General features: G+C 30.0%; 1 protein-coding gene across 1 annotated transcript; it reads right to left on the reverse strand.

Annotated features, from left to right (window-relative positions):
* Positions 1–7,291: 7,291 nt before the first annotated feature.
* LOC124820805 (ATP-dependent 6-phosphofructokinase 5, chloroplastic-like) lies at positions 7,292–11,890 on the reverse strand. The gene is made up of 13 exons (XM_088098778.1): positions 11,397–11,890; positions 10,777–10,867; positions 10,126–10,199; positions 9,739–9,850; positions 9,434–9,529; positions 9,216–9,317; positions 9,060–9,134; positions 8,722–8,862; positions 8,511–8,627; positions 8,323–8,427; positions 8,138–8,218; positions 7,843–7,971; positions 7,292–7,729 (listed from the first exon to the last, which is right to left on the reverse strand). The coding sequence occupies exons 1-13, from the start codon at positions 11,702–11,704 to the stop codon at positions 7,562–7,564; spliced, it is 1,599 nt and encodes a 532-aa protein (XP_087954904.1). The 5' UTR covers positions 11,705–11,890; the 3' UTR covers positions 7,292–7,561.
* Positions 11,891–16,631: the final 4,741 nt, after the last annotated feature.

Raw genomic sequence — 16,631 nt, forward strand, 5'->3', positions numbered from 1 at the left:
ATTTTTGTACTAGTGTCTATCGTCGTGATGTCTAGTATGTTAGTTAATAATTCTTTTAGTTTGTTTTCTTTTAATTTTTTAATTAAAAATTTTTATGTCATGATTGATATATTATATTTAATTTATTTTTCATATTTATTATTTTTATTTATTTTCTTTAAAAATGAAACAAGTTTGTTTTTTTAAGTTGAAACTTAATTTAATTTTTATATAAATATTATGTTAAATAAAATTTATGCTTTTATTAAATAATTTTAATTTAGAGTTAAAGTAATTTGAAATTAGAACAAAAATTAAAATGGTGATTTCGTTGTAATTTTAAACAATTTTAATTGTAAATTAAAATTATTGATTTAAAATTTTTTTATTAAAAATATCAACATAACATTTATATAATAATTAAATAATTAAATTTTTATTAAAAAAGTTAAAATTAAATTGAATAAATAAAAATTAAATTGAATATAAAATATTGAACGGTTAATGACACATGACACAACGTTAGCTGGACACCTAAATATTTTTTAAATAGAAAATCAAAAAGTCACAAATTACTAGAAATTATCCACTATCCATTAATTATTTAGACCATATTGAAAAAAAACTAAATTAAATAAAATTAACAAATATTTAAATTAAACTAAACAAAAAGGTTTACAAAAATAAAAACTAAGTTAATATTTAAGCCTTATATTTAAAATATAATTACTATCATGATGAATATTTAGAAAGAAGATTCAAATACCGACAATATCACGATGAAAAGTTTTATTTTTTATTTGATATTCTTTTCTTAAATATAAAATGAATTTTACTAAAAATAATTACAAAATAAATAATTTATATAATTTTTTATTATTAATTTTTTTATTGTAAATAATTATTTAAATTTTAAAAAAATAGTTATTAAAAGGATAAAATAGTAAAATAATTATTTTAATTTATAAAATAATTTAATTTAGATTAAAAATTATTTAAAGGGTTAAAATGAAAAATGTAATTATTTTAATTTAAAATAGCAATTGCTTAAAGGGTACAATTAAAAAAAAATATGTACATGAAAACAACTAATCCTTTTTATATAAAAATTTATTAAACTATAAAAATAATTTTAAATATCTAGAAGACGAGATAAAAAATAATAGATATAGTTTTTAAAAAATATACCTGATTATTTTATTATTAAAAACTTGAATTATAAATACTTTTTAATAATTGAGTTTCATTTTAATAATTGTAAGTTGCAAGGAGAATCATTCTCTTTCGATCTCTCTGTGCATGTCAGTCTTCTGGTCAACTGTGTTGCACTCTCCATCCATGTGTATTTCTGTGCAGTGTTAGGTGGTGGGGACCCAATATGGTTAATGCCACTGCCATTCTGGTCAGAAATTCAAGCTCTTCACCATTTCTATATATTGTGTCTTCTAATGGCAGTAACATAAACAACTTTTTCACCATGTAAATCTAGCTTCTTTTGGTAAATAATATCACTGTTCACCATCTTATTCAAGTTAGATAGAATAATTTTATAGATAACTAAATATTCATATTTGATCACAAGATTAAGCCAATTCTCTATTAACTGATTCACTTGCATGATGCAAAACTATACAGATGCAGACATAGCTGATAAGTGACAAATGCAAATTTTTTCATTTATGAGATGGTATTGAATAGTGGACAAAACAATCTAACTCAGTGCTGACTTAGGGCTTCTTTTTTATGCTGGATGTGAATCTATTTGAAGGAACTGATACTTGCTTTTGCATTCTTTTGAAGTTTTAGAATGTGAAATTTTCATCAAAAGTGAATTTTAAAAGTTATGATGTTAAAGAATATACTTGTAAAACTTCAAAAGATTACTGGACACAGAGATACAAAAGAATCAGAGTTGTAGGACTTTTTTGAATCCCTTGTTTTGAAATATGTTGAGGAATGGTGAATTTATGGTTGTTATGGTACGCGGAATCTAGCATTACTTGAAATTTGTTAAACTAAAATATTGAGTGCTTTGACTTTTCAAAAGGCATAAAAGAAGGAACATTAGGTCCAATAAAGAAGAATAAAGAAAAAGAAAAGGTGGATGAAGTATGAATCAGAGTATAAAAGATGATTGTTCAGTAGGGCTGGCCTGGTTTGGTTTCCCTTTCCCAGAAAAAGTGCTTTTAATTTAACTTCTTTGCAACATTTATATTCCTGTTAAGGAGCAGTCTAAGAGAGGGCATAGATTCCTACACTTTTATCTTTGACTTTGACTGAAACACTGTATTATTGACTATAGTATTATTCAACAAGTAGAAGTAAATACCGATAGTCTGATTCTATTATTATTTAGCAATTCTCTGAAGGAAATGCAGATTTATAAGGCTACAAAAACATTAACATTACACAAGATTAATTACTGTTATAAGAAGGAGATGTCTTAGTTTTTTGGCCCCACAGACCCGTGGTATATTTTTGGTAATCACCCATAAAATTGTTCTTTACTAGGGGTTAATGTTTAGTTTAAAGTTGCTTGTCTTTCATGAAAAGTGTATTATACTTCTCTCTTATTACTTTAAGGAACACAAATACCTACGAGTGACTGAAAATTATGAAGTAAATGTTTTCTCTTTTAAATAAAGAAAAATCTTTTTCTTTTTAACATTATATAATATGATTAGGAAGGGTTTTTGGGGGTACAAGTTAAGATATTTAATATTGTTAAGAGTGTGAAGGAGTTGTTTTGGTAATTTTGATAAAACTGAACTTAGAAAATTAAACTTATGCAGGTAGAGTTGTAGGGGTTAATAAGGGAAGCTCTGATCACTGTGATTTTTTTTTTAATTCATCTTCTAATTAATGTAATTTAAAATTTAAATTCATTATGATGCAATTAAATAAAAGTGATTCTGCATTGGATTGATTTTTAAATTTAGCCTTATTTTTATTTTTCTATAAAGCAATTATTAAAAATAGTAACATATATAATCAATGTAATAAAAATTACAAAACTTATAATTACACTTAGATATCTTTTACCAAAACAATTAGTATAAAAGTAATAGCCCATAAAATTGTTCTTTATAAAGGAGTTAATGTTTAGTTTAAAGTTATCCCTTCATTAAAAATTTATTATACTTCTCATGAATCTTAATAACAACACAAATATTTATCAGTGATTATGCGAGTTATCCTTAAATGTGATTCATAAGGAACTGTTTTTGAAGTGAAGAGTGTGCATGAGTAGTCTGTCTTGCTAATTTTAATGAGGTTTAATCATTCAGAAAGTCTCTATTTGGGGTTTAGAATCTCAAACGGATTCTTTTTTTTTTTCAGTCTTATTTAGGGGAAATTGTTACAATTAGACTCTTATCGTAAATTGGATTCAATGGTGTTATAATTAGGTTGACGTGACATGATGATGTTGTTGGTTTTTAAATAACGTAGAGTTTCTTGTTTAGTGTATGTGATTCTGACATGTCTTTTTGTTTTTTTTTAAATAAAATAAATTGGAAAACATGAATTAAACATTAAACTGAATACTTTGTTCGAATTAGGATTGGGAAAAAGGAAGTTAGATTTTAGGGTTCATACAAATTGAGGATTCAATTTGGAAAATTAGGGTTCATTTGCAGTTGACATTAACAGCGTTGCGAGGTATCCATATGTGGTCGTTGGAGGCGTGAGACCTTCTTTTGTTGGAATCACGAATCACGAGGTATCTTACATGGTCATTGGAGGTGAATCTCAACAAATGTCAGTAAATGTTGTGCTTTTTGTTGAGTTTTTTTATGGTCATATGTTGTAGTGTTTTGTGTTTGGAAAGCAGAATGTTGGGTGGTGGTCCCCCATGATTGTATTGCGTTGCGTTTTTTATTGTGATGTGATGGTCCCCTATGTTTAAAGTTGTTTTACAGTGTCTGTTTGAGTGTTTTTTCATTATGGTTTTAATACGTGTATGTTTTGTTGGGATGTGATTGCATTATAGGTGTGTGTGTGTGTGTGTGTGTGTGTGTGTGTATACTATTGTGCGTAATGGACAAGGATATTGAGGTTGCCTTTTACCATGGAGGGAAATTCGTTAATGATGGGATGCTTAAGTATGAAGGGGAGACTTCTATGTTTTCCTTTGACCCAGATATTTGGACTTACTTCATAATTGTAAGTGTAGTCAAAGGTTTTGGATATGTTGGGTATAAAGATCTATGATACTCTACAGGAGGGGGTTCAATGTTGGATGATAGGTTACAACCTTTATGTGATGACATTGGTGCCATGCATATGGTTAAGTTACTTAGGATGAATGATCAGGTTCATGTTTTTGTGGTACACACTGTTTCTGAACCCCAAGTCATACACATGTTGGAATATGTTCCTAATGATGAAGGACAAGTTCAACCTTTATTGCATGAGACAAGTGAGTGTGTAGGTAAAGGTGATGGTGAATGTAAAGGTGAGACTAAACCTGGAGAGAGGGGTGATTGTGATGTCCAAGTGAAAGGTGTGACTAACATCCAGGAAGAGGTGCATGGAGTTGAAGAACATAGGGTTGTGTTAGAAGAGAGAATTGATTTTGATAGTGAAGTGCAAGTGAGGTTGTCATAGATGAAGAGGTGCATGAAGTTGAAGAAGTTAGTGTTATGTTCGAAGAGATGGCTGATTTTGATGGTAAAGTGCAAGGTGAGCCTCACCTACATGAAAAGGTGCATGTAGTTGAAGAATAGAGGGTTGAACATGAGGCTAACATACAGGAAGAAGTTGATGTGCGAAGTTGGACTTCCTCTTCTGACCATGGTATTCTTGATGGAAATAGTGAGTGGTTGAAGGGGCTAGTTGATGTTAAAGTTGATTGTGATATAGATGATGAAATAGATGTAGAATGGTCTGGTAATGTGGAAGTTGAAGCCCAAAGTGTGTCACATGAATTTAGTGGACCATGTTCGAGTAAGACTTCTAACACCATGTTTGAAGATAATGTAGAGGGTGGGAATGAGAGAGGTGGGAATGAGAGAGGTTTGTCAGATGATGAGTGAGAATCTGAAGATTTAGTTAGTGGACCATATAATGATGAAGTTAATGATGTAAAGGGTTATGGGAAGTATGGTGGGGAGTGGTTAACGACTGTTGGACGAGATGCGGATGACCAAATGTTGCCTATTGCATATGTTGTGGTTGAAGTTAAAAACAAGGATTCGTGGACATGGTTTCTGGAACTATTGATTGATGACCTTGGTGGGGCTGAAGTATGTTCATCCTTTACCTTTATATCAGACCAACAAAAGGCAATTGTGATCACACTTTATAATTTTTTTACATTGACCTTGGCCTTTATTAATTACTTGTATTTTCTAATTGCACTTCCATGAAAAAAACCCTAAGCGTCTAATGTGGAGGGCTGCTATAATGACAAAAAAATAATGGTCTGTTTTAAAAAATAATAACAAAAATACCATATCATCCATGTTTTTTTACCTTATTCTTAAGGCAGTCCTAAAATTACTACCCTCTGTTCTTAGTAGTTCTCAGAGTTCTTAAATCACATTTCTCTCCATAATGGCAAACAGGTGATCCATCACCACCATAGACGACATTAGGGTTTTGCTTCCGCCTACTACATGAGGAAGACGAAAACAAATGGGTCATCTTCAAACCAAACCTGTCTTACTTCAAGAACAACAAACCCTTGAAGAAGAAGCACAACGAATTTTTTCCCTTTTATTAGGGATTGAAGCAATTAGAGATTCATAAAAAATACATTGTACGAAGTTTTCCCAACTGAAATCCACATAACGCCCCACATATGTCAGCCACGTCATTTAAAACCCAACATCAACATTGCCACGTGAACCTAACTATAACGTCATTGGCCCCAATTTAACAGCAGAAGTTTAGTTGTAGCAATTTTCACAAAATAAGGACCCAATTGAGACTGAAAAAAGGAAAGCGACCAATTTGAGATTCCAACTCCAAATCGAAACCTCCTGAATGATTAAACCTTTTAATAAAATTGAGTTTAAAGATCTATTTTAAGTAGGGGTTGTAGATCGAAATTTATTAAAAGGGGTGAGAATGGATATGAGGAGAAAAGAAACATACAAATGAAATTGTTTGGATTAAAGAAAAAAAATAATATAAAAGAAAGAGATTTTAGATAAAAGTTTATAGAAGTTAGTAATAAGTTTGATAGATTAAAAAGAATTAATTGATAGTGATTAAAATAAAATATAATTATTGTAAATTATGTTATATTGATATGTAAAATGTTGTTATTATTATTATTATTATTAATTTATTACTATTACTATTATTTATATCATTATAATTATTATTATTATTATCTATTATTAATATTTTTATTAATATTTTTTATTGTTTCTATTATATTATATAAAAATAATAATTATATATCTTATTCCATGTCTTGTAAATTTTAGTATCAATGCTACTAAAGTTTTCAAAACCAAATTACATTGTCTTTTGTATTGTCAAGCTATAATGGAAATGGAGCCTTGCGAACTTTATGTAGTTAGAAACAATACACCATTTTAAATTTTTACTATCTTTTTTTTTGTAGAAATTAAATGAATTTTTTTAATTTTATTTTATATTTTAAAAAATTTATAATTTTTTATTTTATTGTTCCCAAAGTTTATATTTTTAGTGGACTTTTTTTATATATTTTACTTATTATTGCATATATTAATAAAATATAATTATATCAAATTATTTAAAATAGTAATAATAAAAATTATTTAAAAGATATCTACATAAAAATTTAAAATATTTAAAATAGTTATTAACCAAATTATTAAAAAATCATTTTAAAATATAAAAAAATATCAAATTTTTATATTATTAAAATAAATATCTCAAAATAGAAAAATATGATTATATAAAAATTTTAAAACACATAAAACGTTTAAAATATATTAATCAAATTATTAAAATACAATGTAAAATAAAAATATGTTTATACCAAAACTTTAAAATAAAAAAAATACAAATGAGTGAAAAGAAAGTTACAGGGTTTGAAATAAGTTTTAAGTCTTTATAAATTTTGGAAATTTTTTATTCAATTCCTATTAAATTTGTATAGTATATTTAAATAATTATTAAATTTTATTTTTAGATCGAGTCTTTAGTTTTTAATTTTCTGTTATAGAAATGAGACGAGAGTAATTTGATTGATGTGGGGTTATTTATCTTGATTTTATAATTTTATTATTGTCAGTCTGGATTCAAAATTATAAAATTATTAGGATAAGAATGAACAGAGACTGCTATACAAAGTACTGAATTCTATAATTGGCATGTCTTGAAACACATTGAATAGACTTCCATTAGGGATGTTCTTAAAATACTCTATACTTACAACAAATGTCCCAAAATCAAGCAAACAATGCTTGGTCATTCCTCTCAAATTTCGTTTTGAATGGAAGTGAAAGAAAGCACTATGAATTTGCAATGCTATACAATTAAACAATTTGAATGAGAAAACGGCATCCTCGGTATTATTTCTACTTATCATGATGTTGGGTTTACGAAGCTATCTCTAAGACATACTCTGTATAAGGTTGAATCAAATGAAATCAGGTTGGCCTGTTGAAGTCAAACATCGATGCCACATTCGACTGTTAGAGTCCACTAACTTGGGATGAGCTATCACTTCCGGAATGGGAAAGTAAGCATAGTGCGTGTTACAAGCTCCTACTGTGATGCCACTATATCCAGCAAATGCACCATGAACCTGTGATACAAAATCTCTTCAATATCAGGTGAAAAATATAACTACCTAGGACAACCAATACTAAAAGCGAAATCATGTGTGCAAGAAGAAGATAGAGAAGGAGAGGGACTAACAGCATTTTGTGCAAGCACAGTGCAGAAAATTCCATCAGAAGCATTTGCTCGACATGCGCGGATCATATACGTTGGATCGATATATTTCACATCTGCATGAACACCAATTTCCTTGAAGTGTTTTTTGGTCTGAAATAAAACTGTTGTTAGAACTAATACACGTGCTTAGATTTTCTTTTCTTTTATATGATTTGACATTTACTTCATTTGAAACAAAAAGAAAAAGACTCTTAATATTAATTCTCAACCTACTTAGATTATTGCAATCATCGTAAACAAGTAATAAATGACAGACCTCTTGTTGGATATATACACCAATGTCTCGAAATAAAGTATTTCCAGAAGCATCCGTAGCATTAGTTTTTTGGACCAAGTTCTGCATCAAGAGAATGTATGAGTTAGAAGTTTAAATTTCTAATTTTCTGTCAGAATGTAGGAATCTTCAAATCAATAATTTATAAAAATGATTTCTTAAGTCACCTGTCCAGCTCCCTCTGCCACGCAGACTACAGCAGATCCCTTTGTTTCTATAAGGTATTTGAGATGACTCAAAACTCCCCGAGGTCCATGTAAGTTGAAAGGAACCTTTGAATGGCAGCAAGAATTTGCATTAGTGTATATATCTACATGACAAGAACGACTGTTCTGACAAGTTTTTAACACAATACCTCAGGAATCAGACATATGTCAATCTGTCCACTGGCTAAGGAAGCATGCATTGCTATGAAGCCGCTGTCACGACCCATCAATTTCACAATACCAATTCCATGATATGCACTATGTGCCTAATCAAATGAGTCAACTGTAAATATCCTAATCTTCAACCTGAAAACTTTACTGAGTTCAATCAAATTGACTTAAAAGTCTGAGTATATTCACCTCAATGTATGCTGAATTTATTGCTCTCTGCGCTTCTTCAACAGCAGTATCGAAGCCAAAAGTTTTGTCCATCAGTAGAATATCGTTGTCTATAGTTTTAGGCACTCCTATTATAGACACCTTAAGCCTTCTTTTGCGGCACTGAAAAAAAATCACTACACTTAATATACAGTTTAATGTTAACATTGAGTAATCAGAAAAGAAAAGGCAGTGAGATTAGGACCAAATAGAAAGCCAACTTTGTAAATTCCTAGCTGTTTTCTAAACGAAAATCACATCGATCACACATGATCCAACTGAATGTGATCAATTGATAAATAGATAATAGGAGTACAAACCTCGTTATGAATTGCATTTGCACCAGCATGTGTGCCATTTCCACCCAACACAAAGAGCATGGTGATCCCTCTTTCCTGAAATTCGTAACATTCACATCAGACAAATCACAGTAATAATCTGAAACCATCAATTTTATCAATAGAATAATTGACCACCTCCAAACTGTCCACAATTTCACTGACTCCAGGTCCTCCACGTGAAACACCTAATAGGCTTCCACCTGAAAGATGAATATTCTGAACCACTCTTCTTGACAGCTACAAATGAAATCCCAATATAGTAAGCAGTCATTGGCAAGAAGGAAAGTTCAATAGAATAGTTGAAGCAACAAGATATAGACCAAAAGTCAACAAGGAAGGAAGCAGGATATTACTGGAAGTTCTGTCAGCTCTTGGTCTGAAAATCCACGGTAACCATAAGGAATACCCACAATCTTTGTTACACCATATATTTCGAGTGTGATTACAATCTGCAGGATATCCATGATGGAATCAAACATTGGGAAACAAACTAATGACAATAATTTTAGTTCTAAACCTAAATTCAGACAGTAACATGAATGCATTAAAATGTTACATTTTTCTAATAACTTTATGAAAACTAGCCAAGATTTGATATTTGATATTTTATATAGAAGTTGTCAAAACTATACGAGATTCATTTTGATATTACACATACCTGTCTGATGACATCATTAAGACCGGGGCAGAGCCCTCCACAAGTAACAATTGCGGCCTTTACTTCTTCTGGTTTAAAGTATATCTTTCCCCGAGGTCCAGCTCGATGAACCCTAAAAAGGATTTCACAACATGTTACCAAATAGTATAATGGTAGGAAAAAGTTATATCAATAAGACTAGAAAGAGAGAGATAACTATTTGATATCCCTATAGACATTAATATTAATTATTATCACAAGTTTCAGGAACATCTCTCTCAATCTCACTCTCTCACTCTCTCACTGTCAAATAAAAAAGAAGCAATGAGGCAATTCTGTGATGTTCACATCCTATTGTCCAATGAGTTTTTGATAGCTTTGGAAGCTCTATTGCTAAAAAATTCGTACCATTGTTCAACCCAATTACAACCAGGATCAATGCACTCCGCGCCAGCAGATGTAGGTGATGAATAGTGTATTGTCTGAGAGATCAAAACAAACGGAAATTAACAAACACATGATTCATAAACTTTATACAATAATAAGATCATCACTTAAATGACCAACACAAGCATTTCCCTGTCCTTCAATTATATTTACAAACCAATGCAACGAAAAAGACGAATGTAATGTTTTAACGACAGAGAGACAGCTTTTCAACCAACTAACCAATGCTCCACACTCCAACCTAATGTGCCAATTCACATTGGTCATTTGGTACTAACAATTTCCCACTAAGAGAACTAGTTTGATTCAAAATCAGTAATGGCAACTGTGAAATTCCAAATACGATGACTACAGAAAAGGATACAATAATGACAACAAAGTTAACCAGAATTTGATGACACGTGAGTGGCTTCAAATTGCCGACTGCATCTCCTGATGCAGCTGCAACCATAACCACATTTGCGGCTACAACCGTAATTTGAAACATGAATGCAATAAAGATCCACGGAAAAACAGGAAACTGAATTACTATGACAGTATTAACATCTATCAGCTAAACATCCCTTCGTAACGAATTTAAATTCAAACAACATAAGTACGAATGAGACACACCTTAAGAAGCACTCTGTCATTGTCATTTATATATCCATGCCAATCCTCATCCAAAGGATAATTGCCCGGAAAGTCGTTAGTTCTAGGAGTTCTGCGACAATCATAGACATCACCAATAAATAAAGAAAAAAATTGCAGTTAAAACACGTCTAAACATATAACATAAACAAACAAAGAAAACTTAAAACGTAACCTTCGTTAAGTGCTTTTATTATTGTTGTCCAATTAGAATTGGAGTTTTTACCTCAAGAATGTTTACTGACTTTAAATGTAACATTACCCCTTTTACAAGAATTATCAAAGATCAAGGCAAAATTTTAGTTTAGAGAATAGGATTTCTATTAGGTCAATTATCTATGTCAAACTCCAATTCTAATAAAAAAAAACGAGACTTTTACCCCCAATAAACCTATATTATCAATACCAAAATTCTGATAAGAGAGAATAGGAGTTTTTACGTCAATAATATATTGACATTCTATGCTGCATTATTTTAATTACGTGAAACTCTGACTCTGATAAAAGAACGGTACAGAAAACCATATCTACTTTGAAAAAAGAAAAAGGTTAACGGAGTCACATGACGGACTAAATTGCGCCGGAAGCATAGAGAAACGAACCTCAAATTGGGACAGAACGTAGAGGGCATAGAAGCAGCATCGGGGAAGATATCAGTGACATGGGGAAGTCTGAAACGGTCTTCAAAATCGTTCTTGAACTTCGTTTTCCAATCAGGGTCGCTGAAATCAATTTCGGCGGTGGAGTTGGAATTGGAGCTTTGACTCTTAACCTTGGGAAAGACGGTGGCGACTCTGGTCGGTACCGCCATTGTCATGAAACGAGGATTGAGGTGAGAAAAACGATGGCAATAGCGGTTAGAAGCTGGTAGGCCATGAAGAGTGATCACGTGCGACATGGAACCCATCATGAAAAAAGAGTCTGTGGAGATCGAATTTCAATACTCTTTGTTATTGTTGTTGTGAAATGTGTTGTGACTCGAATGAGATGACGTGAAAGAAACAAGAGAGACAACCTTTGCAGTTCTTTTGTTCTACTGTGCCGGCTCCTGCTGTTGTGTCTCGCTGAATGTTCAACCTCGGAAGGAAGCGGAAAGTTTCTTAGTTCCTTTCTATTGTTCTTTAGTTTCCAAGCTCTACTGCATGTGCCTTTATATATATATTTTTGCAGTCAACTAGTATGTCTTCACAATTCACAATACATTACAATTCAAATGAAAGATATAGATAAATAAAATAAAATATGTGTTGAAAGATAATAGCCATTAATATAGATTGAAAAAGATAATATTAAAAGATATCTGGAGTTAAATAACTAATCAAAATATACCAGCAATTAAAAAGTTAGGATTTGGTTTCTTTCCAACACTTTATAGATAATAAAATAAAATATCCGCCGTTTGTTGATTACAAATTTCATAATTCTAATTATATATATATATATATATATATATATATAATATACTTTTATTATATAAAATATCAACAAGGATACTATGAGATAACAAAAATTTGATTCAGTAGTTTCTAGTCTGTGTATTCTTAAGATAAATGTTAATTGCAGATGATATATCAAATGCGAATTAAAGTTTTATTCGAATTTTATATATAAAATATACACTTTCAAAATCATTTTCTTTTTATTTACAACTTATTAAACAATTTATTGATATTAAAAGTATACGAGGATACATATTTATTGTGAATATTAAGAGCTTATATCTAAATGTTGAAGATAAAATATATTTAAATTTAGTTTTTGATATCTAGTTAGATCTTGTTAAATTATTTACTTGAGTATTATACACATTATTTTAACATCCCAAAAATATAGCATAAAACTATATACAGGTACCATCATTTAACAGGTACCATCATTTAACAATATAATAGACCAGTTGCACTCTTAATAAAGTTAAACTTACATTTATTACAAAATAACCATAAAATTTAAAATTTTACATAAGCTTCCTATACTACTACCAACATAGATTCATATAACCGAACGGTTATATTTACAAACAAAATAATGACTGAACGATTCCACCAAAACTATCTACACTAATATGACCAAACGGTCATGACCTATTCAGCAAAAGTCTTGCCGCCCATCTCCTATTCCAACGTGAACTCTTCCCCTTCTGCTCACATCCAAAAAGGATGATCATCGCAATAGAAAACCGAACGGTAGCATGGATAAAAACAGAAAATAAGGGTAAGCTACTACAATTTAATTGGGCATGCATACATATGATTCATTCAATTACAAACAATACAAAGCTGAATACTATAGCATACCAAAATCAATGCAATTAGACATATACAAGTTTAATCCTATAATACATGCATAAACCGAACACCTGATTCAACCATCCGGATTGTATGAATATGTAGCTTGAGGTCGTTCGTGCACTCGGGTGTAGTAACTGGAAAACCATCAGCTGCCACCCGAGGTTAGTCCGTTATAACTCACCCAAGAACCTATGGGCTAAGACCTCCTACCATTCTCACACAATGCATTACCCATCTCTACTTGAGAATTGGTAATCATTAGAATATCAGGATGAACTCCGTGGATTTCACTATCCATATTCGTACTTTACCACTTCAATACACCTTTCACTGAGACATTCCTCCTTAGAATTCTCTTCCACATTAGTTGAAACACATACCTTATTTGAATATCAACATAATTTTCATACTCAGTTGATCAATACAACCATTTAAATAAATCAGAATCAACTAGTGAAAACTAACATTTAAAGACCAAATAATCATTCATAAAGTAAGACCGAACGATAACAACCAACACCTGAATATGACCGAACGAAAACTCACTAGCTATGACAAAACCGAACACCTAGAGCTTATACCGAACACTTATAATTACTGGACCTTTGGTGTAAGACCGAACGATATTTAGCTATTCTCAACACGAGATCGAACAGTAACTACAAAAATCCCTGAATACTACTGAACGGAAACTCACTAACTTACGAAACCAAACACTAGAACAAAGACCGAACCTTTATAATTAACTGAACTATTGATGTAAAATCGAACGGTATTTCACTATTCACAAATCAGGATCCAACGATATTCCACTATTCCCAAAACAAGACCGAACGGTATAACCTAAAACGAATACTTACAACTTAATCCGAACACTTATAATTACTCCTATAAACTATTCATCAAACTTAATACTTTTAAGGAAAAAAATATCTAGAATATTTTTCCCTACTGACCGCCGTATCTAAAAAATCTTGTTTTTTTGAACATGAAGAAATAAAGAAGCCATTGCAATTGCCGGAAATACTAGACCCACTAAAGGAACAAAAATGGAAGGAAAGTTTATCATAAATAAGGGTACCTCGATTGACTATTTGTACTATATCTATTTTTATTTTTGTCGATTTTTATTCTTATTTTTATTAAAAAAGACAGTATATAATCACTAGAATTCCTATATCTTTATACTTAGTATATAGGAATTCTAGTGATTATAGCTAAGCCGATATATATCATAATATACCCTTTTCTTATTCTTAGTATTTTTTTATTATTCTTTTATTAAGACATTATGGCTGAATCATACAGAAACTTGTATCTGATTATAAACGAACGTATTTTAAGCCTATTACAAGTACGAGGTCTACTAATAATATATGAACTATTACTAACCAAAATACTTAATCCAATAAGATTGATCATAAAGACATAACCATCAACACTTAATATATCAATCACTTCCTAAAAACCGAGCGGTCATGCACTGGTAGGGCTAAAATGCTAACTCTAATGATAATTTATTAACTGACCATGACCGAACGGTCGAGACCGAACACATATTTTTCTGCATAATTCTGCAGAATCCCTACAGACTTATACAGAACCACCCAAGACCCATGAATGTAATACTTCATACACATATATAATTCATCAAATCATTCAATATCACACATACACAAAATCATCACACCAACAAACAAACTGAATAGCTTCTCTTACCTCTTAACATACCGAACCGCTCACAGTACAAAAGTTTCCCACCACCAAACACACAAAGCCAAGATTCACTGTTTGATGAAACAGACCACCCAAAGGACCAGAAATATGATCAAATTTGAAGAAGAAGAAGAAGATAAACACATGCAAACAGAAACTTGGTTTGCATGTGCCCAAAACTAAACTTTCCTAGAAGTAGAAAGACCTATCAGCTCAAATCACCACTTACCGATTGAAAGGAGAACCTTTGCCACCAGCAACCCTCACGCACCCTCTAATGAATGATCAGATGAAGAAAAACGTGAAATCAATGGAGGAAAGTATGATATTTTTAAAGAGAAGTTAAAGAGAAGAGGAGAAAATGAGAGTTCAGAAAGTTGGGGAAGAAAATGCATGCAGAAAGTGACACCAGATTTAAAATTTTTACTTAAGTACTACCATCAAAATCGATCGGTCCACTCAGTTGCTGACACCTGTCTTCCACTTTTTGAAGCTCTGAATTTTCACTCTTCCACCAGGCTTTCTTTTTCTCTACAGCATTTAAAGGTTCTAAACACATTATTAGGAGAGATAAGACGGGTATGAATCGGTTAGATTTTTAACTTGTTAAGTAAATAAACATATTAAAGTTTAAGTTTAAAGTTTTACTATTTGTTATTAATATTAAGAAATTTAAATATATTTTATTATTGTTATTAGTTTATTTTATAGATTTTTTTATATTAATAAAAGAATTAATATTTAAATTAAATTATTAATATATTTTATTTTTTTAACTAAATTTGTCTATTTAAATTAGTTTCATAAAAGAATTTTTTATAAAAGACCAATCTTTGTTATTTCTATCCCGTTTCGAAATGCTGGACAAATTCCACCCACCCCATTCTTAAAAATCAATGAAGATTTTATCAATTGGAAATTTAATAATATATTTATTCTGTATTATTATGGTGTTTTTAATTTCATTTTACAATTTATAATATTATTAATTTATTCTTAATTTTAAAAAATTGATATTTTTTTCTCGAATTGATAATATGTCTAATATGTCACTAACACAATAACATGTAACGTATAGAAAAAATAATATTCAATCATGTAATATTCTATTAAAATCATTATCATCAGTTTATAAATAATTATATTAACTTATTTTATTGAAAATATGAGCGAATTCAGAAGTAAAAATAATAAAATAAAATTTAAAAAACATCAAAATAATAAAACAAAAAGAGTTATCCAAAGCAAGGTTAATAAATAATTCAGACTACTATCAAAGAAAATAAAAAGTTCTAAGGTTTGGATTGAGATTGATCTTGTTTTCACCTATAATTAATTTTTACTTTTAATTAGTGACCGTCAACTATGAGAATAATTTGTTTTTGAGAAAAGGGAAAATAATTCAGATTAATTGTAAATATTTAAGATTTTAATTATAATACTTGCTTTCTAAACTATAATGTATTGAAAATATAAAGTTTTTGTACTTTGATTTGTTTATAAAGTATACCTAGTAATATTACTAATTTTTACAAAAGCTACTTTAAAATTTTATATCTATAATATTTTTTATTACTAAATCGTATAATTCTAATGCTTTTAAATAATTTTAAATATTTAATGAAAATATTAAATGTTTTTAGCATTTTCCATTGATGTCATTATAATACTCATAAAAAAAGACGATTATGAAAATAAAATAAAAAATCTATTTATTATTCAAAGCTCATGGAAAAGATACAAAGTAATTATCATGTAATTTAACTAGTGTTGCTATATGCACTTAAGATTTTTCCCATTAAGAGAATATCATTATCATTCTCCCATATT

Source organism: Vigna umbellata, chromosome 9, assembly GCF_029865625.1.
Source record: "Vigna umbellata cultivar VRB3 chromosome 9, Vumbellata_1.0, whole genome shotgun sequence".
Lineage (NCBI taxonomy): Eukaryota > Viridiplantae > Streptophyta > Magnoliopsida > Fabales > Fabaceae > Vigna > Vigna umbellata.

Excerpts from the sequence above, each read along its gene's own strand:
- LOC124820805 (XM_088098778.1), bottom strand. The coding sequence starts at position 11,704 with ATGATGGGTTCCATGTCGCACGTGATCACTCTTCATGGCCTACCAGCT. Across the intron at positions 10,868-11,396 it reads ACGTTCTGTCCCAATTTGAG|AACTCCTAGAACTAACGACT; the intron begins GTTCGTTTCTCT and ends TGATTGTCGCAG. Across the intron at positions 9,135-9,215 it reads AAATTGTGGACAGTTTGGAG|GAAAGAGGGATCACCATGCT; the intron begins GTGGTCAATTAT and ends TACGAATTTCAG.